Source organism: Thermobia domestica, chromosome 15, assembly GCF_964235325.1.
Source record: "Thermobia domestica chromosome 15, izTheDome1.hap1.1, whole genome shotgun sequence".
NCBI lineage: Eukaryota > Metazoa > Arthropoda > Insecta > Zygentoma > Lepismatidae > Thermobia > Thermobia domestica.
In genome coordinates this window covers 35,190,332-35,218,138 of record NC_137468.1, presented here as the reverse complement: position 1 = coordinate 35,218,138, position 27,807 = coordinate 35,190,332, and the positions used below count along the sequence as shown (strand labels likewise).

The 27,807-nt window shown below is 35.5% G+C and overlaps 1 protein-coding gene across 13 annotated transcripts in view; it reads left to right on the top strand.

Moving 5' to 3' along the window:
- mmd (disintegrin and metalloproteinase domain-containing protein mind-meld) overlaps window positions 1-27,807 on the top strand; it is a 750,004-nt gene that overhangs the window by 307,511 nt on the left and 414,686 nt on the right. For all 13 annotated transcript variants that reach the window (XM_081739572.1, XM_081739577.1, XM_081739571.1 and 10 more), the window contains exon 4: window positions 616-695. In XM_081739572.1, the coding sequence (XP_081595698.1) occupies window positions 616-695 (80 nt within the window). The remainder of the gene's footprint in view (window positions 1-615; window positions 696-27,807) is intronic.

Here is a 27,807-nt window from a genome sequence, read left to right as displayed (position 1 = left end):
AGGTGTTATGCTACGAACACAAATCACAAGGGAAATTAGTAACCTTAATAAATTTAGAAGTTTAGGTTGCCGTTAAAAACAATGTTTATTGGTCTAACATACTTCTGTCGGTTGAAAAGAAAATGTGATTCACCTAATTACGTGAAGATTCATTAATAGAAGCTTCTTTCAAGGAGTACTGAAGGTGCCCTTCATATAAGTGCTGCCCCCTCTATGAATACACCTGCATCACCTGTCTGAAATCACAATCACTCTTTTGGGATGGCACGACACCACGAACTGATTTCATAACCTTCAGTAAGATATCAGGACCATTATATATCCGACCATGTGATGTCTCTTTTACGATGTCAAAGAAAGTGTAACAAGGTGAGAGTGTGAGTATGAAGAATAAGAACAATGTAGTCGAGTATCTATAGTTTGGCTGGATTTCTGTACCACCTGTAATGTTTCAGATAAATGTTTCTGCGGCATTAAACATCGTTTTACAAATCATAACTACTCTCCATGCATAATTAACACCATTTGATTTGCATTATTGTACCAAAGAAATTTAAAGAATTCTTCTATTTTTTTTTCCTATTTTACTTCATAATTTGTATTTTCTCATTGCAGACGGGAAAACATTTTCATCACACCTCGCTTCTTATCAAGGCCTTCAATCACAAATTTCGCCTCGACCTGGAGCTGAACACGTAAGTATTATTTTTCAATTTTATTAATTTGTAGCCTAATTTTATGTGCGAGTGTGTATCTTTCTATATCGCAAATATTCAATTTGTAAAGTAGAGAATTAAATATGGAGCTAGTTTAGTCAATGTACTTAAAATTTTTTACTTCTCAAAGTGACGTTATATGCTAGACGTGGTCAACTCAAGATTCTGAGCTCAAGGTGTGTTACTACTCGTGATTCTGGAATAGGAACCGGGGCGGAGCAATTGAATAGATTCAAGAGTGTAGGATACCGATCTAGGAAGCTAGGTATAGAAAGAAATATGTAGATGCCATTGACAACGCATATATCTTGTTCACACACTTTATTATAATTTATTTCAAATAATGGAAAATTAAGAACATGATGTTCATAAATATTTATTAACTTTTCACAGTTTCAGATACAGAGACCCAGTAATATTTTATGCTAAGTTCCAAGTGAAGGGTATTGTGATTATAAATATTTATTTATTTAACATAAAGTTTCAGAAACAGCGATCTATTGCCATTTTATACTGAATATAAAATGAAGTACATGCTTATCATAGATATTTATTTGTTTAGCAAAAAAAGTTTCAAATACAGCGATCTAGTACTATTTCATACTGAATACCAAATGACGGGCATGATGATTATATATTTATTTACTTAGCAAACCGTTTTAGATACAGCAATGTGGTGCCATTTTATACTGAGTGTCACATGAAGAATACGAATATTATAAATATTTGTTTAGTAAAACATTTAGGGCACAGCTATCTAGTGCTATTATATACTAAAACAAACAAAAAAATCTACAAGGAACAAAAACAATTTATGAAATAATTTAATTAATTTTATAACAATAAATTTATTTCGTGAATTCTAATTCACTGCAAAACAAAGATACAGTAGGAAAAGCCATAGTAATTAAATGGTTTCACGTAAAGAAATACGTATTTTTATGACACAAAGAATATTGAAGATGTTTCCTTGTATTTGGAAAACGATAATATTTATTCTAATTCACTGTGAAAACAGAATCGACACAATGATTTTCCATCCCAGTTTTTTTTTTAAAGGTGAGATGGTTTGGAACGAAACACCTTATAGTGTGAAGGTTGATCATGCATGATAATTTGCGCACTTGATGATTGCACTTGATTTGAGGCCTCTTTCTCATTAGTTAACCCACATTAATAGTGGATCCTGTCCATCATAAACTCGCTGTTGCATAGTCAAAAATTCAATGGCTTTTGTTCTGTGGTGTCATTGTAGTTTTCGTGACTCTCCATGGTGAAGTAGATAACGAGCGTGTTTTCCGTACCCATAGGTCAAGGTTTAATCTCCTGTAGTGATATTTCCGCTGTATACAAACCCAATAAATTCGAGTGCCTCTTATTGTTAAAATCTTAGGATGTTAGTTTAAGAATAAATGGAAATTACGTCTTTGCTTTTCTCCTTACACACACACACACACACACACACACACACACACACATATATATATATATATATATATATATATATATATATATATATACCGGATTTAGGAGTGCACCCCCTTGTTTGTGAATATACACAATCTAAAATGAGAAGCTAGCAGTGAAAATAGCAACACTTTCCGAAATTTTCTGCTGTCATGTTTCCGTTTCGGTCTTAAAAGAAGGCTGAGTTTTGCAAAAGCAATAATTTAAGTTGATTTTCTGAAGGTTGAATGCAAAGGATTAACTAAGCTAAACAATATTCCTCATTCCCACCACAGATGCCTAAAAGCATTTAAAAAATTCAAATGTAGTGGTAGTAACTGGGCACCCTCGTCAAAAAATTCTGGATCCGTATCTCTCTCTCTCTCTCTCTCTCTCTATATATATATATATATATATATATATATATATATATATATATATATATATACTTGTTCAAAATTTACTTGTTCTTTGATGTTTGTCAGGCAGTAAACATCTTAACACAACAAGGTAAACTCAATGATGCATGTGTAAAAAATCTCTAGGAGCTTCCTAAGAAAAGAAACGCACACAATAAATCGTGTTGTCTAACTGTTCCGTTGTCGTCATATTTCCTCAGATTTAACTAGGAGTATGGAAATCAAACCCAAATAGCACAAGGATGACCACAGAACGTCCGAGACTGACCCGAAATGGACAACAGGACATCTCGGGATCATCCATATTTGCTCCTGGGACATCCATAGGATATCCAGACGTTCGCTAATATCCCGGAAAACGAGATATTAAACGGAATCTCAACGGGATGTCCACTGGTAAATCGTGGGATAATGTGATCCTAGGTATGATTGGAGTGCGATTTCCCTAAGATCTCCTGTTTCATCTGGGGCGTCCCGTGGATATCCTACGTGGAAATCCTTTAGAAATCCTTCCATGGGATGTCTACTCGTTGTCCCGGATAATCCCGGAACTATATGAGATAATTGGCATCAAAATGAGATATCCTAGGGACGTCGTGTGCTATGTAGGTAAGACTTTTCACACATAAGGTTACCACCTAAGACTTTAAGTGATAAAATAATATCACACATAACATTATACGTGCTTTACTGTTAGCAAACTAAAATTAATAAAAGAATTGGACTGGACAAAACGCTAACTTCCACTATGTCCAGTTCACTAAAGTGAAGCGTGCAACTATACTCATTCCACTTCTTCCTCGTTAGTTGCTACATTCGTGAAGTTTGTGTCTGTTCGGTTTTAATCGGAAGACTACATCGTTCTTACTTGGGATTGGAGTGCAAAGTGCAAAAGTGAACATAGTGCGTTGTTTGCTTACAGTAAGCCAGCGACTGGACTTCTTATCCTTAAAAATGTACTTTGAAAAAGGCTTCAGAATAAAGTAAATCTTATTTAGAAGCACGAAAGGAAGGAAATAGGCTGTTCCGTCTGTTCCATGGGGGAATCGCCACTGTTAGGGAGTATGCTTATATAAAGTATTTAAATATTGGATAATGTTACGTGTTGCTTTTCATAATATGATTAAAATTGAGTAGTAGAAAGCTACCATCTCAAGACGTGTATTACATATTAAAATAATTTGATAAACAAACATCAGTAGTTGACTTGGAACCAGCAGACAAGAAACTTAGACAGTGAAAACTTAAACACAACAATTATGTTGGAAAATAAATTACAAATTAATGTACTATATTGTCCTTCATGTAAAAGATAACATGAAGGAAACATACCAATGCAAGGAAATATACCACAATGAATAAATGTGCATTAAATGTAATCCATTGTATTGCATTTTATGTAAAAAAAATAATTATTGCAGATATAATAAATAAGAATCAATTTACCTCCCAATTCAGGGAAACATAACACAATAATAAACATAAATTATGATTTAATTCATTGTATTGTCTTTCATGTAAGAAATCACAACTGCGAGTATAAGTAGATAAGAATGAAAGTTAATTCCCCAATGCAAATAAACATAGCATAATGAATAAACATAAATTTAATTCATTGTAATGTCTTTCATGTAAAAAATCACAACTGCAGATATAAGTAGATAAGAATGAAAGTTAATTCCCCAATGCAAATAAACATAGCACAATGAATAAACATAAATTTAATTCATTGTAATGTCTTTCATGTAAAAAATCACAACTGCAGATATAAGTAGATAAGAATGAAAGTTAATTCCCCAATGCAAATAAACATAGCACAATGAATAAACATAAATTTAATTCATTGTAATGTCTTTCATGTAAAAAATCACAACTGCAGATATAAGTAGATAAGAATGAAAGTTAATTCCCCAATGCAAATAAACATAGCACAAAGAATAAACATAAATTTAATTCATTGTAATGTCTTTCATGTAAAAAATCACAACTGCAGATATAAGTAGATAAGAATGAAAGTTAATTCCCCAATGCAAATAAACATAGCACAATGAATAAACATAAATTTAATTCATTGTAATGTCTTTCATGTAAAAAATCACAACTGCAGATATAAGTAGATAAGAATGAAAGTCAATTCCCCAATGCAAATAAACATAGCACAATGAATAAACATAAATTTAATTCATTGTAATATCTTTCATGTAAAAAATCACAACTGCAGATATAAGTAGATAAGAATGAAAGTTAACTCCCCAATGCAAGGAAACATAGCACAATGAATAAATATAAATTTAATTTATTGAATTGTCTTCCATATAAAAAATCACAAGTACAGATATAAGTAAATAAAGATCAAAATTTACTTCCCAATGTTACGAAACATACCAGAATGAATAAACGTAAACTATTATTTAATTCATTGTATTGTCTTTCGTGTAAAAAAAATCACAACTGCATATATAAGTAGAAAAAATCAAAACTAATTCCCCCCAATTCAAGAAAACCTAGTAAAATGAATATACATAAATTTAAATTATTGCATTGTCTTTCGTGTAAAAAATCATAACTGCAATATTAGTAGATAAAAATCAAACTGCAGGGAAACATACCACAACAAAAACCTCGTTCTTATTGTTAAAATGTTCAAAACGTAACTTCAACAATGAAGACAAGCAGTGATCTTTATCTCCCCCTATGTCTCTTTCTTCTGCTTCTCTTCTGGCGAAGCACTTGGAGATTTCTCACACGCACATCATTCAGTTTACCTTGTCATCGTTCCTATAGTCCCAACTTAGAAAGTTACAATACCAAGGCCCTTGGGGCACACCCGCCGTCTGGATGGAAGAACTACCACCAACAAGATTGCAAACTTCTTAACAATAAAAATGTGATAAAAGACTACCATATACCAAGAGAAAGAATAGAAAAGAGAAAAATGGTGGATAAAATTAAATAATATAAAGAAGAGATGCTCCCAAAAGTCACAAAAACGCTTTTCTTCAAGCTCGTAAAAAAAGTAGAAACGTGCGTTTTTGTTAAGTTTGTTTGAAGTTAGATGAATTGAAGTTTTGCTTCCATTTCAGTACTAAGCCTATATAAAACGTGGAACTACAGCTTAAGGTGTAATCCGAACTACCGTAACGAGGTAAAAATTTCAAGATTCTCCTACCGGGAATTGAACCCACAAACCTGTGTTCGCTAGCCATCAGACCAGCGGGTAAGCTTAAATTTGTTTGTTTTAGTTTAAGATAGTATTTCCAAGGCCTTTTCGAACTGATGACACGATTCACCGGCCGTCCAAAATATCGCGGCACATTTACGTTAACTTAATTAGAATTTAGGATTGTTTATGTTGTTGGAATTAGAATTCCCTTTCAAGTAATGAGAATTGAGGAGGCATTGGCTGTTATAGTCTGTGTGTCAAAACTGGTTTTAACAATATTCTATATTATAAAATTGAAAGTCAATATGTTTGAAACTCTTAATCTCTTGAACCACCTAACCCATCTCGATCAAATTTTCAACAGAGATTATGTTTGGGCTAGGGGGAGGGAAGATATATAAAAATGATCGAAAATGACCGATATTAGTGTCGAATCCATGGTTTTCGGGATCGCTGATATGAACAGTGACACATCTGATGCTGTTTAAATCCCAATTCAACCCCGAAACTTGAAGGGACTGGGAGATATATACAAATGATCAAAAATAACCAATATTAGTGTGGAATCCATAGTTTTCGTGGTCGCTAAGATGAACAGTGACACTTCTGGTGCCGTTTAAATCCAAATTCAGCTCCGCAACTTGCAAGGCAAGGCGATATATATGAAGATAACCAAGACAGTTCTGACGCTTTTCACCCACCAACTTCCATTCATCAATATGTCGCCTAAGACGTATCTGGAAGATCAAGAATAGTCCCCATCAGTATCGACGACCTTCTTCCAACGTTCTGGAAGGCCATGGATTCATTCGCGCTAGAACTTGGTGGCATGTGAAGCGAAGAAGGTATCAAGTTCATTTTGCACCTCTACTAGGGATTTGAAGTGGCGTCCTCTGAGGTGATTGCTCAAGGAAGGCAATAGGTGATAATTGGACGGTGCAATGTCCGGGAAGTATGGCAGATGCAATAGTATATCCTATCTAAGGCGTAGAATGGTGTCCTGGGTCATCCTAGCCACGTGTGTCTTAGCTTTGTCCTGTAACAGGAGGACCCCTTATCGATTTAGAAGTGCTGGCCCCAGAGTTTTGAGTGTTTCTTGAACATGGCTCAACTGCTGACAATACCCAGTTGCATTGATGATTTGACCAGCTGGTAGCAGTTCTCGATGCACGATACCGCGAGCAACTCACCAAACACACAGGAGGACCTTCTTCGGGTCCAGTGCTGGTTTCGTCTGTTTTGGAATCGGTTCACGGGATGCTAACCAATAATGACGGCGCCATGGAGCTTCGTACAGGACCCACTTCTCATCATATGTCAACAGCTTGTCCAGAAATGGCTCCTTCTTCAGACGAGATAGCAAAGAAACACAGTTGTCTGCTCGCGTTGCCCTCTGGCTCGGAGTCAAATCATGTGGGACCCATCGACCCAACTTGTAGTTCTTCCAAGTTGAAGGAGGTGCTGCCGAATAGCTTCTCCACTCACACTGACTTGTAGTCCCAGTTCCTCACATGTCTGGCCAATGTTCGCTTCAATTGCTGCCTGAAAATCTTCATTTTGTACACATGTTGGTCTTCAGGCACGTGGTGCATCTTCGAGTGTTTCGTCACCGTCCTTAAACTTATTAAACCACCGCTGCAATGTTCGTGTAGTCACGACACCCTCACAAAAAGCCTGGCATATCTTCCGCCCCGCTGCAGCGGCGTTTGACCCCTACAGCATACACGCTCTTATGACACTCTGTGGAGGTCCCATGTTCACTCTGTGCTTACGGAAGTTCACGGTGTAACTGAACTACCACAACCAGGTAGTAATTTGGATATTCCCACACCAACATCTTACCTTCGCCTTATCTCCATTTGCATTCAACTCACGGTGTGAGGGCCATTGGAACCCAGACCTCCACAAAAAAAAAAAAGACAGAACTTTCTTGGTTACCTTTATAAAAATGATCGAAAATAAGCTATATCAGAGAGCACTTTAGTAAAAGTAAAAAATGAACTGACTAACGGAACATATTACTATTTGTTCTTAAATTAACAAAGCAAAGCGGGTAATTAATGCTAGTAGTTAATAAAAGCTAGAAATGATTTTGATATGGATACAGTGTCGCAACAGTAGATTTTGTCTTATTGAAACCGGAAGTGAAAGATTTTATGAATTCCTTTATCACTATTGGATATCTTGGAGCATAACCAGTAAAGGAAAGCAAGCATACGAAGAGTAGGATCTATTAAAACAGCAAATATAGCATATTTAGTCACTGCATTCGAATACAGAAAAACATGGTTAACTTCCGGGAATTAATTATTGAAATGGATTCGATGTCCCAAAATTAGATATTGTGCCTTTGTGTTTCTATTTAACCACTTCCGTTTTCAGTATTACGTTTACGTAGAGAAAAGAATGCCAATAATCATGCCTGTTGTGCTATATGGTTACGAAACATAGTCACTTACTCTAAGGGAAGAACATAAACAGATAGAAGTTGAGAATAAAATACTGAGGCAAATCTGAGGATCCATGAGGCACGGAAATTGGGAACTGTGAAAGCTTCATAACGAGGAACTACATAATTTATACCGTTTACCAAACATTATTAGGATCGTCAAGTGTAGGAGGCTCAGATGGGCAGGTCATGTAACCAGAATAGAAGAAAATAGGAACGCTTTCAGAAGTTTTAACCGGAAATGCCATCGGGCTACAACCATTCGGAATACCAAGGTGCGATGGGAGGACAATATTAAGATAGATCTCGCAGAAGTGGGAATATAAAAGTGGATCCAGTTTGCTAAAGACAGAAATCAATGGAGAGCTTTTGTACAGGTGACATTGGATTTCCGGATTCTATAAAGCAAAGATTTAATTACCTAGAGAAAAAAAGTAAGAAAACTGCGAGAAATGTTTTTTTTTTTTTTTGGTACGGAATCAATGTCTTAAGAACATTTTTTCCGCACTTAGTTACTTCTCTATTGAAACTGGACGTATTACATTCATCCATATTACTATCGATTCAGTATTGGATCCTTAGCGCTTGTTTGTGTACCGTAGCTTCACAGTGTTAAACATAACTCTATGTTTTTGAAACACATAAGAAAAACATCCGCAAATCATTTATACTGTAGTCTACGGTCTTTGGAAAATATTCATTCAATATATGATAACAAAATACCATGAAACCGCAACTTCCTACTTTAAACAAACTACCCTGGTGTATGTTTTGTATCTCTGACTGTTTATTTTCAATTATTGATTTCGAATAGTGGCAGTGTGTGTTTTTTTATAATCTTTTTCAGTCTTTCTTTTTCACTTTTGGACAGATTTGTATGTTTATACGAGTATGTGCATCAGGAAATAATCAATGCGCTCTACAGGGACTAAGTCCACAATTCCCGAGTGTACTGATATAATCAATGTACGAATCTAAATAAATTATTTACGCGGTAGAAAGAAATTAATGGATTTTTTGGTACTGTTTTCACATATAAAATAAATGTAGCATTGCCAGGTGAATTTATTTTTTCAGCTGTTTATCACATTATAGTATATAGCAAGATTCCTTTACCAATTATTTTATTATTTGATCTATAGGGCTATTTTCTGTTAGATCTATTTGCGCTAGGTTTAATGTTTGTATAGGATTTTACTCAGCTTATCTTCTCTATTTGGCCGTTTGTTTAATTTAAAATTTTACTATTATCTTTATTTTCTATTAAACCTATTTTTTCTTCTAAATTTCGCATGCATTCTTCGTTAGTTTCAAATTATGCTATGCCCGTTAATTGCAACGTCGAAAGCAAAATTGTACAGAACTGAGTATAGGTCTCTTTCATTTGTATTTGTTTTAGTTGTATGCCCAAGATTTTATTCTGTAGGCTAAAGAAGGTGATGAAGAATGAAAGATAAATAACAAAATTAACCACCATCATCATCATCATAAGTATTCTGCCATTAGTGGCAGGTCACTTGCCGCAACTAAGAGGGCTCCATGCTCCATGGTCTTCCGCTAACCTCTTCGTCTTCAAGTACGATTTTTCTATTTTGATATATTTCATTAATTGTAGTCTCTTTCGTCCTCTCCCTCTTTTTCCTGCCACCATACCCTCTACCACGTCTCTTATGACACAGTTTCTTCTTAGCCAATGTCCCAACCAGTTGGTCTTTCTCTTTTTAATAATATCTAAAACTATTCTTTTCTTCCCCATCACTTCTAACATCCTCTCATTCCTTTTCCGCTCGAACCCAACTAATTTTCTAAATTCTTCTTCACATCCACATTTCGAGGGTTTCCAGTCGTGGTGAAAGAAAAATGGATATTAACCATACTCTTAGTTTGATTGCAATCCATGACTCACTCATCTTTCAATTGATAGGTTACACTCTCTTTTGGCGCAACCACGTTTTCGATCTTGGAAACAGGAGAAAGGAGTGAAAAAATAAGAAAATTAATAAGTATTTTCTTTAAAAAAAAAGAAAGAAAAACGAGGAGTCGTGTAGAGCTCTCATATTGAAACACATTCAATGTTTTGGACAACTTTGTAATCTTCTTCTTTAAGCTTCCTTCTTCTTCGATGGACCAAGAGTTTTTTTTTTAAAAAAAAGACAAAAATCGCTTAATTTGAATATCCATACGAAAACTAGATGGCAGCAAACACAAACAGATATAAATTAAGTTTCTACATATGGGTTTCGTTTCGTTTGTAGTGGCGGTTTTGAGTGAATGAAGTTCCGGGCATGTGCCCTTGCCTTCCATTTGTTTTGAATTGTTTTTATTGACTTTTGATTTCACTCATATTTTCGTTGGAGACATATGGGTTAATACGTATAATGTATTGGTATAGTTTTTAACGTCAGTAAACACTTAACCTGTAACGGTGGTCAATAGATGTTTATTGTATGACGTTTCTTTGATCGAACAAGAACAAATCAATCGAAATTAAATATATATATATATATATATATATATATATATATATATATATATATATATATATATATATATATATATATATATATTTAATTTTAGCTGATTACAGAGATTTTGCCTTGAAAAGCGAAAGAGAAGTAGTTTAACCCATATCTGTTTTTGTTTGCTGCCATCTAGTTTTCGTATGGATATTCAAATTAGGCGATTTTTCTTTTATTTTAACTCTAGTTCAGCGAGGTAGAACAACAACAAGAGAATAGATGGTGAATTAGCGAGAAAGATTGTAGAAGTGAGGGGAAGGTTTTTTTTCTTAATTTTAAATAAGGAAAAATTTCGCCAACTAACACCACCCACAACTCTCGATTTTTTTTTTTTTTTTTTTTTTTTGTTTTTGTTTGAGCACTACCAAAACTCCCCACTTTATACTATCTCGGGTTGTTACAAAAAAGGACCACTACTATCAATCAACGTCGCCTTTACCAAGAGATGCTAAGTGTCGACAGGCCTTGAGAGCTAGCCTGACTTTAAAGAATAGTTCCTGTTGCAACAGCGGTTGGATATAGGTCGAAGAACGTGTAGTTGTAACCGGCAAAAATTTCAGTGTTGCTAACTGTATATCGTTTTCCCTATCGAGCATATTTTTTTCTCTGTTACGTCATTTTTTACTTTCGAGCGACTATAGAGAAAATGAAAGCATCATCAGTGGCGTATTTACGATTTTGTTTCGGGGGGCTTTGCTAACTTTCGGGGGGGGCTTTGCCTGAAAATGTGAAAATTCTGCAAGATATTTCATGTACTTTACTATAGTAAGTAAGATTTAGGGGGCTTAAGCCCGGAAGCCCCCTAAATACGCCACTGATCATCATTATAGGTATTCTGCCATTAGTGGCAGGTCACTTGCCGCAGCTGAAAAGCTTACGGTCCTCCGCCAACCGCTTTCTGCTTTTATGTCGTCCATTATTTGTATTCTCCTTCGCCTCTCTCTTTTTCCTGCCACCATACCCTCTAAAACGTTCCTTATGATACAGATCTTGTTAGCCAATGTACCAACCAGTTTCTCTTCCTCTTCTTAATACTATCTAAAAAATTGTTCTTTTCTCCCCTATCATTTCTAACACCTCGTTCGTTTTTCGCTAGACCCATTTAATTCTTTCCATTCTTCTCCACACCCACATTTCGAAAGCTTCCAGTCTTTTTTCATCACTTTTGCGTAATGTCCATGTTTCTACCTCATACAGTACAACACTTAACATGAAGCCTTTTATGAGATTGTTTTCTCAACTCTTTATTCAAGATCCCACAAACTTTTCTTCTTCCTAAAGGCTTCTTTCGCTATTCCTATTCTTGCTTTTATTTCACTTTCACACTTCATGTCATTAGTAAGAATACTTTTCAGATATCGAAAACTATTCACTTGTTCTATTTTCTTCCCTCCCACTTTTACATTTCACACAGACCGCTTCGTTCCAATCATTATGGCTTTTGTCTTTCTATCATTTATTTTAATCCCATATTCTTCACAGCCCCTCCTCGAGTTTTCTAACATCTTATCGATTTTCTCTTCAAATTCTGCAACAAGTGCCATGTCATCTACAAATCTTATATATCTAATACATCTACTTCCTATCAAAATGCTGTATTCATCATGTAGGCTCTTTTTCACTATCTGTTCTAAATAGATATTAAATAACGTTGGCAAGAAACAGCATCCTTGTCGAACTTCCCTTCCAATTCCACTCTTTCCAATCATTTCCTCCTCTATCCTAACACTTACTTGTTGATTCATATATAATTTCTTATGAATCCTCGATCTTTCCATTCCAAACGAATCTTCTTTAGAATGTCCAATAACAATTCCCAATTCACGCAGTCAAAAGCCTTTTCTAGATCAATAAATAAAACATACATCTCTTTCTCTTTTCTATAAACCTTTCACCGATTGCCCCGTAACAATCCAATTGCACCTCTTGTGTCCTTTCCTCACCCGAACCCGAACTGTTCATTTTTTAAATTTGTTCTTCCATACAACCTTCAGTTCAGTATTCAGAGCAGAATTTTAGCTGCATGATATATGAGACTATGATAATCGTGAAAAAAAAAATCAAAATTGAAATATATTCAAATATTGTATTTGTGAAACCTATCAAAATTCTACGATACTATTGACATTTAACGAAAAACAAAATCCACAAATGAGACTTAATAGTAATCAATAGACTCCATCGAACTGAAGAAGATGATATATGTTAGTACAAAAGGTCATGCGTAGTTTTGAGAAAAACGTTGTCTTTGTAACTTAAAGAAAAAAAAAAACAAATACTGTACGACGATTGCTCCATCTATTAAAGTAGGATTCGTATTGATGTCGTCAAACTCTTCCCCATGGCATTAGTGAGACGATGACAGTACCCAGTCTGGTTAATAAGATATAGCAGTGGTGCTATAAGTGAAAAAGTTTGTAAACAGAACGCTGCAGCCTAGTTGTTGCGCACCTAATCCTACATTTCCCCACTCCCTTCTCCGCGACGATGATGTTTTGCAGTGTTGCAATCTGGAGGGAGCGGAATGGTCTGAGGATTTTCTACGACATTTGAGTGTAAATGCTGTATATTGACTGCACTAAATTTTTAATGCATTTTAATATTTTCTCTTTGAATATTAAATGAATTAAGTATGATTAGGGGTATTCCTTACCAACGTAATATATGAATTAAAAGGTGGAAAAGTTCGCAATGAATCTTAATGAAAAATAAATAAATAAATGATAACAGAAATCACCTTCTAAATGTTTTCCATTTCTCCTTCAGTTTCACTCTCCCACTCATCTGAGTCTGTATCGGCCGATGAATCTGAGTCTGTATCGGTTTCACCAAATCTAATTATCAGTTCATCTACACGCTCACCCATAAGCCCGTCTCTTTCAAAGTAAGAATCTTCAATTTTTTTCACATGTTCACAACATTTTACCCATTTCTGTGGTGAATATTCATTAAATAACTTTCTCTTCATCCAGTGAATCGGAAATGCATTGCCTTGCTTTGCTCTTGATCCCCCCCCCCCACAAGTTCAATAGGATTTAAGTCTGCGTGGTAAGGTGGAAGTCTTATTATAGTGTGCCTCGTGTTTATAAATTTCTTGTCAATCGCGTATTGTTTCACATAAGGTACATTTTGAATTCTCAAGAAAAATTGTCTTTTGTTCATTCTCCACAATGTATTTACTCTATTCTCCGCTTCAATTTCGGTTTCGTTTATAGGTTTGTCTGTCGCTGATAGCCACTGTATCATGTCGCTTTTAAGTGAAGACATAGATAGTCTTTTATTGATTTGAACATTGTGATAACTGGCATTATCAACGACAACAACGCTGTTTTCGGGAAGATTAGGAAGTAGTTTTTCACCGATCCATTTTGAAAAATTTCTACTGTTCATGTCATCATGATAATCTCCACTTTTTTGCTTAGATTTGAAGAATAATAGAGCATTATCAACAAACCCAAATTCCCCTTCTGCATGGACAATAATAAGACGTGGCCCTTTTCCAACAGTTTCTGTTGCACCTATTTCACTCTTACTTTGCCAACACGCCGGTACTGAATGTGATGCGTGAATGTAGGTTTCATCTCAGGCCGGGCCCGTGAATTAATCTGGAATCAGAAACCAGAAGGTGCTTTTAGCAGTGGTGTATAGACCACCTAAAGCAAAATTTGACAACTTTCTAAACGAGATATCTAAATACATTCCTGTATACCAACATATCATGGTTTTTGGGGATACGAATTATGACTTACTTTCGATGAAAGATGAGTGTAAAAAGTACAAAGAATCCCTTCTCTCACTCAACCTTTCACTGTGTGCGTTGAAGGCAACGCACCATACAATCAATAGTGAAAGCCTCTTAGACCATATTATAACTGCAGACCCCTCTAGAATTGTCAGTCATGGGCAATTTCCTGCCCCCGGCTTTTCACGTCATGATTTAATATACGCTAGCTATTCACTAAAAGTTCCTAAATATAGACCTAAAATCTCCACTTTTAGAAATTTAAAACACATAAATGATGAAGCATTAGAAAGGGACGCAGCGCAAATACCTTGGAATGACATTCTAATTATACCTTCCACTGAAGGCAAGCTAGAATTATTCAATAGCTTTATTCACACTCTCCTCAATAAACATGCACCTAAAAAAACCAAAAGATTTAAAAAACCTGCTAACCCATGGATCACACCAGACATTTTGCAGCTCATGAAAGAACGAGACTTGGCATATCAGAAATTTAAATGGTCCATGAAAATTAATCCTAGTGATTCTGCCAATACTTTTGAAGAATATAGAATCCTCAGAAATAAATGTACACAAAAAGTTCGAACTGCTAAAATTAGATTTGCGGCTGATCTATGCACTCAAAGTAATAACCCCAAATATCTTTGGAATAAGTTGCGCATGTTCGGTATAGGAAACCGTCAGACTGACGTACAATCTATACACATTCCGCTTAACGAACTAAACGATCACTTTGCTCAGGTCCCTACTATAGACGATGTTACAAAAGAATCTACTATGAAAAACATACGCGAAAACCCAAGCATCCACGAAAAATTTAAATTTAGAACGGTTTCTGTCCTAGAAATAGAGGTAGCTCTGAAAAAAATTACATCCAATTCAATAGGGGCGGATGATATCCCACTACAATTCCTTAAGAAGATCAGGAGATATATTCTGTTCCCTTTAATGGACATATGTAATTCCTCTCTACTTTCGGGTTGTTTTCCTAGCCAGTGGAAATTTTCTCTCATTCATCCCCTCAAGAAAATAGCACAACCACTAACGGCGAACGATTATAGACCAATAAACGTGACGCCGTGTATTTCGAAAGTTTTGGAGCATATTGTATTAAATCAAATGTCTGATTTTATAACTTCCCATGATCTCTTATGTCCATATCAATCTGGCTTTAAAAAAGGACACTCCACACATACGGCTCTTATAAAAATTACAGATGACATTAGAGAAAGCATAGATAAGAAACAACTCACAATACTGTTACTTTTAGATTTCACTAAAGCATTCCAGTCGGTCGATCACGAAATTCTTCTAACAAAACTTAAGTCACTCTTTCATTTCACAGATACATCGGTTAAATGGTTTCGTTCGTACATTCAGAACAGATATCAGCGTGTTTCTGTTCTGGACAATCAAAGTTCATGGACAACTGTGCACTGTGGAGTTAGTCAAGGAACGGTCTTAGCACCGATTCTGTTCTCTATGTACATAAATGACTTGTCTCAACAAATTCGCCACCTTAAATATCACTTATATGCAGATGATGTTCAAGTATATACTTCGACAGATCTTGGAGACATAAACGACACTATCTCACTCATAAATTTAGACCTTGAGCGCATAAGTGCCTGGGCCCAATCTAATAATTTATATCTAAATCCCAATAAATCTAAATGTATCATAATAGGTTCGAGAAATATCCTCTCCAGACTGCAGAGCACCGCACTTCCTAAAATTACATTAAATGGCACACATATAGCTTTTGATGAAAAAGTGAAAAATCTGGGCCTCATATTTGATCAGAATCTTCTATGGGCGGATCATATAAATCATGTATGCAAAAAGGCGTTTGGTGCACTGCACTCTCTATACCGTTTGAAAAATACGTTGCCTTATCCAATTAAGGCATCTATAGTACAAAGCCTTGTACTATCACATGTTGATTATTGCATTGGAGCTTATGGCAACGTAAATAAAGAAGCGCTAAGAAAGTTACAGAGGGTCCAGAATGCATGCGTTCGGTATGTTTTTAATCTTAAACGTTCAGATCACTTGACGCCATTTTTTAACGAATTGGGCTGGCTAGATATCCAAGCTCGCTACATATATCAATCAATGACAATTTTATTTAAAGTTTTGACATTTGGTGTTCCTATATATCTTCACAATAAACTACAGTATGTTAGAGATAGCCACAATCGTGATACTCGCTCTAGCAGATCAACACTGCTGTCGATACCTCGTCATAATACGAATCAAATGGCTAATTCATTCACAATCTCTGGTATTAGAGAATGGAACAGACTTCCACCAGATGTAAGGAATTCACCTTCAATTGCGACATTCAAAAGAAATTTGAAGCAACATCTGATAGCCTTAGCCAATGTACACCAATCTCGGGAATGATGTTTTTTTTTTTTTCTTTTTTTTTCCATATAGCTGAGCAGTAGCAACCAATTGTAAACAGAAACTTGAGGTATGTATCTATAATACTAGGTTAGTGGGGAGGTATGGGGGAGGGGGGAATGTAAGGTAGTATACTTTTAAGAATAAATATATCGTTCTGTGTATGCTGTGTGTATAGTTTTCTTGTTTTTATGATAAATAGTATGAGGGTATGGGGGGAGGGGGTATGTAAGGGAGCAGATCCGTGTGTAGGGGTATATGTGTGTGTGTGTAGGTATATATGCATTAATGTAGTAATTGTATTTTTTATGGATTTGACATCAATTGTAGTATACAAATGTATGTCTTGTATACATTTGAGTTGGTTGAGTGTAAGAAAAGGCAAACATAGCCTTAACTCTGCCGTTAAATAAATAAATAAATAAATAATAATGTGAGGCCCGACTCGAGTTAGAAATATGTGAGACCCGACTCGAGTTAGCATTTAGGCCCGACCCAAGGGCGCCGATTTCTCTGTAAAGTTGGGGGGGGGTGGCATTCAGATGCAGAAGGTATATTCATGAGGATTTTAAGACAAATTGCATTCAAATTATGCCAAATAATGTATATTCATAAATACAATAGGGGGCCCACATGACCTTTGGGACCTCGAACGTATAACTAGGGTGATAATTAAATCAAATATTTTAATTGCAACTATGCCAAATATTTTGATCCGCACTTCTGGAAGAGGAACTAGCTGAAATAAAAGAAATCGTTGAACAAAGTTTTCTCTACTAGTTATCAGTTGTTATAGTTTTTTTTTTTTAACACAAGTTGTATCTTCGGCCTTGGAAGTTGAATAATTATTCATTCTTACTCAGAAGGATGGGGGGCGCAAAATGTTAAACATTATAACACTTGAGACATAGTTTGTACTAACAATAGACTGAAAGCAGCTTATTTGTTGTCTTATATTGACAAAAATACTTTTGTCAACTCGTCTCATTGAAGTAAGACAGAAATATTTCCCTTTCAGAAAGATGCGCCCCCCGTTCTGTATTTGCCCCTGGTTCAGTATCGTAATGTTCTAGTAGGCTCGGCTGTCAGTTCAGTCTTTAATGTGGAATCCAGAAAATTGAGTCATTCGCCTTTTGGTTTCTCTTCGTTATAAAGCTTAATAACGAACATACGCAGAATATACTACCGTAGAATACGAAGAGCTACCACCGCAACGCATTTTCAAAAGCGGGATTAAATGAAATGGACTACTGATATGAGAATTACGAGTCGATACTGTAGGTATAAGGCTACACGGTAATATTTGTCATTTATTTTAGCAGGTGATATTTGTTGAAGCATAAGTTTGCTGAGTTAGTATCACTGGTACTTTCAAGGCCAGATCAGTGGATAGAAGAGTAGTGGGGAGGGTGGTGAAATACGAAGTGCTCCGCAGCGATCTGCGCATCTTGGTTTGAAACTTGTCGAGTTATATTCAGCCGGTTCGCTAGAACCGGTTATTGAAATACTTCACATTCGCAGAACCGTTTGTTATACAAAAAACATAACAGCAAATTTTACTCAGTTATGCGCAGACCAGTAAATTTTAGTTTATCTATCTTTGTTTTAAGAAACCCTTACAGTTTATCTATCTTTGTTTTAAGAAACCCTTACAGTTTATCTATCTTTGTTTTAAGAAACCCTTACAGTTTATCTATCTTTGTTTTAAGAAACCCTTACAGTTTATCTATCTTTGTTTTAAGAAACCCTTACAGTTTATCTATCTTTGTTTTAAGAAACCCTTACAGTTTATCTATCTTTGTTTTAAGAAACCCTTACAGTTTATCTATCTTTGTTTTAAGAAACCCTTACAGTTTATCTATCTTTGTTTTAAGAAACCCTTACAGTTTATCTATCTTTGTTTTAAGAAACCCTTACAGTTTATCTATCTTTGTTTTAAGAAACCCTTACAGTTTATCTATCTTTGTTTTAAGAAACCCTTACAGTTACAGGGTTAAACATATGCTTTTTCATTAAGCGGTTATTTCTTAATCTCAAATGCTCAGATATCAAGAATGAGAACTGGAAACACATAAGTGTAGTACTGAGGGTTCTTTATATTTGAAATGCATACATACCATTACCCCATCAATTGTCGATCCACTGATCGATTAAGGTCTTTCCAATACCTTTTAACAACTATCTGTCTTGGATAATTCGTTTCCAAGATATTCGCAGTGTTACCTAATTTAGTCACACCACTTTGTATTAAGATACTGTGTAGATCTCTACTTGTTACTTGTGGTATCCAAAAAGAAATTTGCTTTCTCTACTTGTTACTTATGGTATCCAAAGAAATTTGCTTTCTCTACTTATTACTTGTGGTATCCAAAAAGAAATTTGCTTTCTCTACCTTGTATAGTTTGTTTCCTAAGAGAGTTAAGAAAGTTATATCTATCCATCTATTCTCTCTCATATATATACATAATATACAGAATCGGTGCTTAAAGAATTAGAATAACACCACTGGATATAGTCCAAATTAAGACTAACTGTTAAAATTTTATAGTTACACAAGAATTAAAAGTAACAGATATATCAATCGATGGATCATATCATGTTGAACAAAATGACATGCTTCAACATAAATTCTCATGAGTAGTTTTTGAGAAAACTGAAAATAACATTATGGCGCTGAAAAAAGTGTGTCATTCGGCAGAGAAAAAGTGGCGATGGCTAGTAGCCTGTGGATCCATCACGAGCGGTCAGAACGGCTGCAACACTGCGAGGAATCGAGAGGATGAGCCTTTGGGTATCTCTTCTGAATATGGCAAACTATTCATCTTCGACACTGTGCCACAGTTCACTAGGTCTGAGAGGCAATGTATGTGTAATCATCGATGAGACGTATTTAATGACTGAAAGATTGGGGAAAAGCCCCATCCAAGCAGCAATATAACTTTGTCTCCAGCCAGGAAGTGTAGGACAATGCGTCCAACTTGACAGTGTGTGTTATCCTGCTGGAATTTAGTTCTCAGCAAGACCTGCACTAAACGGACCACAATCCAGTCCAACGCCCCATAAATGTACTATTGGCTGGACAAATGACAGTGCGTAGGAGACACGAACGGTCATGGAATTCAGTAGTGCCTCACACTATTACACCCAGCGTCGGCCCGGCGTGGTGATACAAAATGCAAGCGTCGCTAAACCTAGTGCACGGTAACTCCAGAAACGCATGCGACTATTATGAGGTAGATAGAAATTGGAAATCGTTGTATGAAATAAGTTGAAAAAGTCTGCTATAGAAAATACAAGAACTAGTTTCTGATAGATTGCAAAAAAAGACTATATTTTTAATTCTACACATGGCATTAAATGTATGTTACTACTCTAGAAAATGAAAGACAGTAAATACTACAAGCATTTACAAGTTAAATTCTACGACATTTAAAGAAATACGCAATTGCAATATTAATTGCTTTGAATTGCAATTAAAATGCAATTTCTGTAGCTTTCTTAACTTCACAGGAAGATAAATAATCAATACGTACTTACGCAACGGCATAGGACACCATTTTTTTTCCATGAGCCAGTAATACTTACAAAAACTTTATATTTCCAAATGAAACTGTATACATTAAGGGGTCACTTCAAAAAAGTGGGGGGCAACTATCCCCTCTTGCTCCCCCGAATCTCCGCCCCTGATGATGGGTTTCAAAACAACTGACAGTGGAGCACAAGAAAAAGTGCCAAGCGTCCACTTTGAACTTCCTCCTACGTTATCACAGGAAGAAGGCCAGTTCTTCGATCGCATTGTCACCGGAGACGAAACATGGGGGTCTCGATTAACGTTATAAACCAAGCAACAGCCTATGTATTCGAAAAAAAAAGTTTCTGAGGCGATTTATCACAGAACAACGTTTCGACAGCACAACAGAGTTCCAGACGATTGTGGAGAGTCGTGCTTTCAGTCCTTGGTGGCAGAATTCTTTGAGAGAGACATTTAAAAAGCGGATGTCGCGTTACAGCAAGTCTCTCAACAAGGATGTTGGGTATGTTAGAAAGTATTATCACTAACTCTACAGTAACAACAATGTCAAAGAAAATTATCGTAATTCGTTCAAAAGATTTGTCAAAATTGAGTTAGTGTGGAAGTTTATGAAAATATAAAAGAAATAGTCTGACTATTTTCATGTTTTGTTTTATAGATTATTTGTTTGATTTCCTGATACAGCCTGTGTTAATTAGGTTATATTAGACTGGAATCTTAGCAGCAGTTGACAAATAGGGATTTTTTCAGAAAAAGTCGACCACAGCCTAAATACTTAATGGTACTATTTCCTGAGACGATAGTATAATGATATAAAGAAAAGAACATTAAAATCAAATCCAGATCTCTTGAAATACAGATTGAAAATAACCACTTTCTTATTCCTGCTTCTTATATTATTCAGATATAGCCAGAAATGCTTGCCATCTTTATTTTTTTGAGTAGTATTTCAAGTGAGAGGAATCCGAGGATAACAATTCCTTTATGTGATTTTCAATCGTATACATGAAGATGAATTACTTTTTTAAAATTTAACTTCTTATCATGATTATGCTCCGAAGATACGATGATCGTAAAATAAACTAAAGAAATGATAGAAGGAAATAAGTAAGTGGAAACGGCAGAACACCACCAAAATCACACTTTATGTAAGCTAGAACTGAACCAAGGATCCCACGCACCAGAAATGACCACTCTCCCACCAACCTTGGAGGACCCCAAGACGACTGTTTCTTTGTCATTTTATTTGTTTGTTGTTTATATAACTCCTCACCATTGGCTTGGTATACTTATAATTAACTATAGGGAATGGAATGTAGGTTAATTAAAATTTTTAAATGTGTATTCTAAAAGGAGGATCGAATTTTATGGAATATCTGAGAAATATTTCAAGTTAGGTAACCCAAACAACTCAACTATGTTCTTGGTTGCATATTGTTTAGCCCATGATAAGAAGATCACTTCTGCTACTTTTCCTACCAAGTTGACATGGATATAATACACTGGCCGTCAGAAATTAAGCACCAAAGACGAAATGTGCAATAAAAAAGAAAAGACGGGTGAAATGTAGAAAAAATGGATATCATAACACAACGAGCATTTACGGATGATCGGGGAAAGATTGTATGCAAGAACTCGCGATTATGCCGCTCTCACAGGACTTGGTAAAGTACTAGGAACGGGCGAGGACTATATGAGTGTTCGTAGAGTGCAGAGGCAAGTCAAGTGGAGTGAAACAGGTAAATATGGCAAAGAGGCATCATTTGCCGGATGAATTTCGCAGGCGTGCTATCGGAGATTGGAAGCAGAGCAGTGGCAGACCGACGTGAACCGGTGGCTCAATGGCGATCGAGTAGTGGTCAGCAGGTTATGGAGTAAGTTTCAGAGTACGAGAATGCTTCGAGAAGTTACAGTGGCGGTCGACCGCGTGTGACATCAGCCAGGGATGATCGATATATTCGTTTTACAAGTCGAAGAAAGAGGTCTGCAACAGCAACTCAAGTGCGTGTGTGTAGGCTGTTGTTGCCACTGGACGTTCTCTATCAACGAGTACAGTAAGCAGGCGACTTCACGAAGGTGGGTTGTATGCAGAAGACCAGCGGTGTGTGTACCCCTTACCCGGTGTCACAAGAGGCAGCGATTAAATTGGGCAAGAATGCATATGAATTGGACTAGGAGCAATGCCAGTCAGTTCTCTTTACTGATGAGTTTAGATTTTCTTTGGACAGAGATTCTCGACGCAGATTGGTCTGACGAGAAACAGGAACCCGTTACCATACATCCAATATTCTTGAAAGGAATAGATATGATGGTGCAGGTGTGTTTGTGTGTGGTGGTATCTTGCTTGGATGACGTACTGATCTGTATGTTCTCCCGCGTAGCACAATGACAGCTCAGCACCTAGAGATGATGTTCTGGATCGTCAGGTTGTACCCTTTGCACGAGCTAGAGGTCAGGGATTCATTCTACAGGACGAAATGCTCGTCCCCCTAGAACACAACAGGTCGATCAGTAAGGACTTGGAGCAACATCATATTCAACGAAAGGGGTGGACATCGAGTTCCTAGGACATTACCCTGATCGAACACACGTCAGATATTTTAGTGCGACGTATTGCAAGCCTTGTACCCCCTCCATGAACTCTCCAAGATCCTCAATCGGCTCTTCGGTAACAATGAACCCAGATACCAAATGAACTAGTACAAACACTTAATACCAGCATGAGACGACGTTGTGAATCCTGTATTGCAATCCTAGGTGAAAATATTCCTTATTAGTGTCAGCAAACCATCCTTTTGCGGCTTCAGTATTTCCCAGTTTCAGTGTCACCTACGTCCAGCATCTTTTTTTCACTAATGTACTTTCATTCGCTAGTTTTCCTTGCTGTATGGTGTAAAATAGGTACCGGTACTTCTTTAATTTCAATTACAGTTTGTTCACCTACATGCGTTTACTTTTCTTATACACCTGAGTATCCATTTGTTGCTTAATTTATGACTCGCGTATATTTGTATAGGTGTATTTTTGTTCCACTTGTCGGAGCTATAAGGGTGATAGAACACACAATGCTAGAAGATACTAGAAGATACCCTGGAGATTTCTCCTATGAGTACGCAACTTTTTTGTTGTGGTAAATGGAGATATTTTATACTACGAAGTATGCAACACTTTTATACAAAATGGATATATTTTATGCTACAGAGAATGCAACACTTCTATAATAAATGAAGATTTTTATACTTACAGTATGCAATATTGTTGTAGTACATGAAAATATTTTGTACTATAGAGTATGCGACATTATAGAAGAATTGGAGTGGAGAAAAGCAATAAATGTACATCTGAAAATACTCGTATGTTGTTATTGCTCCTGAATTTCGTTCAAGGAAGGGGAGAAGAAAATGTGTGTTGTTATTTTAAGGAAATGATAGAGCAAGCGCGGTGGAAGTGTGCAATGCGGGGCAGAGGTCAACAAAAAGAAAGGAGAAAAATCTTCAAAAGGGGAAAGAAAAGAATCAAATAAATAAAACGAGAAAAAAGAGAGAGCGAGGATAATGGAATGTAGTACAGTTATCTCTGAAAGTCATCAATAACCTACGTCTTTTACAAGGAACCCTCCAAAAGAAAGAAAAAAACAAGAAAAGAAAAAAATAGGTTGAAAACTTTTGGCGAAAACTTGTTTTTCCTATCTTTTTCCTTTATTTTCCATCCCTCTTTCCTTGAACAAGATGAAAGAAAGAAGGAAAGAAAAACAATAAAAATAACAAAAGAAATTCCCTCAAGTAGGTGGTACACCTTCTGCATAAGACGGTTAAACGCAATGTAATTGCTTGGCTTTTGTCAACGTCACAACGAATAATCAGGGTGAAGCATTCTGTTTAAAAAAAAAGTTTAGAAGTTCCCTTTATTTTCTTTTTTTCTATTGTGGCTTACGTTATTGTCCTGTTTTTGTTTAAATGTAGTTTTAGCTAAGTAAATGACTAGATAATGGATATATTTATGCCTGTTTTTGCTCGGAGAATAGGTTATAGCCCGTTTACACCTAACGTAGCTGGGTATGCTCATTAAACCGATAGAGTGGGGTAGGGTATGCATTTATTTTCACCCTTTCAGCTGTGATGATTTATAAGACGTTGTCCTACAGCTTGACGTGGGATCCGAACCACGTGAACTCCCACCAGGAATCGAACTCGGGTCTCCTACGCCAAAGTCCGCCAAAGTCGAGTACGCTAACCGCTTACCCATGAGGGAACTCAAAATTCTAACTTACAAGCTGGAATAGATATGAATAGTATTTATTTTTAGTTTAACGTCCCACGCCTTTATTTCAAAGTTAATTTGGACAGTGATGATGATTATAATAAACGAAATAGTGAAAAAAGGGATAGAAAACTTGAGAACCGCGAGAAAACTACACACACACGGAGTTTATCACCTACAAAGCTCACATATCGCAAGCCTGGGTCGAACCACCGACTCCAAGTTTCCATGTACTTATGCTTCTCTATACTGAGCTATACTTTCCATTTCCATCTGCTTTTTCTTTCTATACTCAGCTAGTTTTTATTTCCATGTACTTTTTCTTCCCTATACTGAGCCAGACTTTTCACTTCCATCTACTCTTTCTTCCCTATACTGAGCTAGACTTTTCATTTCCATGTACTCTTTCTTTCCTATATTGAACTAAACTTTTCATTTCCAAGGACTTTTTATTTCCTATACTGAGCTAGACTTTTCATTTCAGTGTACTTTTTCTTCCCTATACTGAGCTAGACTTTTAATTTCCATGTACTTATTCTTCCTTGTACTGAGCTATACTTTCCATTTCCATCTGCCTTTTCTTTCTTTACTGAGCTTCAGTTTTCATTTCCACGTACTTTTTCTTCCCTATTCTGAGCCAGACTTTTCACTTTATTTTTCTTCCTTATACTTATATAATTTCTTCCTTTTTCTTCCTTATACTAGACTTCTCATTTTCATGTACTTTTCTTTCCTTTACTGAGCTAGACTTCTCATTTCCATCTACTTTTTCTTCCCTATACTAAGCTAGACTTTTCATATCCATCTACTTTTTCTTCCCTATACTGAGCTAGACTTTTCATTTCCATGTACTTATTCTTCCTTGTACTGAGCTATACTTTCCATTTCCATCTGCCTTTTCTTTCTTTACTGAGCATCAGTTTTCATTTCCACGTACTTTTTCTTCCCTATACTGAGCTAGACTGTTCATTTTCATGAGCTATATCTTGTGTTGTTTGGTCTATATACTTCAAGTGTGGGCTTCCTCTAGGCTCATAACTAAAAGCGTGATTCCTTCATGTCTCATAGCTCCTTCAGTTGTATACGCTACTCCAATACAAAGTACTCTTATTTCCGAGGTGTCCAGGTACGAGGTACACAAAGAGAATACAAATAATGATAAACATTTCAATTAAAAGCCAAATAAAGGTATAATAAAAACATGTGTATTATTAAGACAAAATATCCAGAAGGACTAGTGTCATAGGTTAAGGATTGTGAATGGTTGTGCACAAGAACTGAAAATAATCATACATTGAAAATACTATATAAGCAACAAGTGATAACAAAAACATGATTGAGAATTGAGACTAAGAGTACCCATGTATACAAGAACGGAAAAATAATAGATCGGGAATTTAGATTGAGAATATCATGTATACAAGAATTGAAAAAATCACAGATTGAGAGTACATTGTATACAAGAACGTAAAAAAGTCATAGATTGAGAATTCAAATTTACGTATACAAGAACAGGAAAATCAAAGATTGAGATTACTTTGCATACAAGAACTGTAAAACTTATAAACTGAGAATGGAAATTGAGAGTATCACGTATACAAGAGCTGAAAGAATCATAGATTTAGAATTGAAATTTAGAGTAGTACGTATACAAGAACTAAGAAAAATCATAGATTAAGAATTGAGATCGAAAGCATAACGTGTACAAAAACTGAAAAATCATAGACGAGAGTATCATGTATAGAAGAACGCAAATATCTTAAATTGAGAATACCATGTATACAAGAATTGAAAAAATCACAGATTAGATACATTGTATACAAGACCTTAAAAATCATAGATTGAGAATTGAAATTTAGTCTATCACGTATACAAATACTAAAAAATCAACGATTGAGAGTATCTTCTATACAAGAACTGAAAAAAATCATAAATTGAGAATTGAAAATGAGAGTATCACGTACTCAAGAACTGAAAAAATCATAGATTTAGAATTGAAATTTGAATACTATCTATACAAGAACAAAAAATCATAGATTAAAAATTGAGATCGAAAGAATCACGTGTACAAGAACTGAAAAGTCATAGATGAGAGATCCTTGTATACACGAACTGAAGAAAATCACAGATTGAGGTAACAAGAACCTAAAAAAATCATGGATTAAGAATTGAAATTCAGTCTATCACGTATACAAGAACTAAGAAATCAAAGATTGAGAGTACCTTATATACAAGAACTGAAAAAATTATAGACTGAGAATGAAAATTGAGAGTATCACGTATACAAGAACTAAAAAAGTCATAGATTGACAGTACCTTTTATACAAGAACTGAAGAAAATCATAAATTAAGAATTGAAGTTCAGAGTATCACGTATACAAGAACTGAAAGAATTATAGATTTAGAATTTAGAGCTTCAAGTCTACAATGAAAACAAAAGAAATTTTTAAAAAAAATGTCAAACATCTTGTTCTAACATTACTACTTACATTGTGTTATTACATGGATAAATTTGTTAATGTTTTGTCGATTTAGAATTGAAATTTAGAGTACTACGTATATAAGAACTAAAAAAATTATAGATTAGGAATTGAGATCGAAAGCATCACGTGTACAAAAACTGATAAATCATAGATGAGAATACCTTGTTTACAAGAACTGAGCAAAATTATAGACCGAGAATTGAAATTGAGAGTATCACATATACAAGAGCAGGAAAAAAAATATAGATAAGTTTCAATTCAATAAGTAGTATTGTTCTGGTACAGCTTTAATTTTTATGTTTACAAAGAAATTCGTTTTGCTCCATTTTCTCAAAAATGGGGTTTTACATTTATCTGTATCATTTTGTTCAGCTTAAAAGATAACAAATAAAACACAGTTCTGACCAGAGCAGAATGAAATATATTAAAAACTATACTTACAATGTTACAGTTTCAAGGACCTAACGTCCTCTTCATCAGACACAAACACTGAGAAAAGACATGTGACAGCAGATCTTATATACATGAGAAAGTGAAAGGCCACGCCCCTTCTTCTCTCTCATTGGTCGGAGGGAACCAATGAGGATAAAGTTACTTACGCGCAAACAGAAAAATATAATGAGTCCTTTCACTTTTTCTAACACTTCCTTAATGAGATGACATACAAAA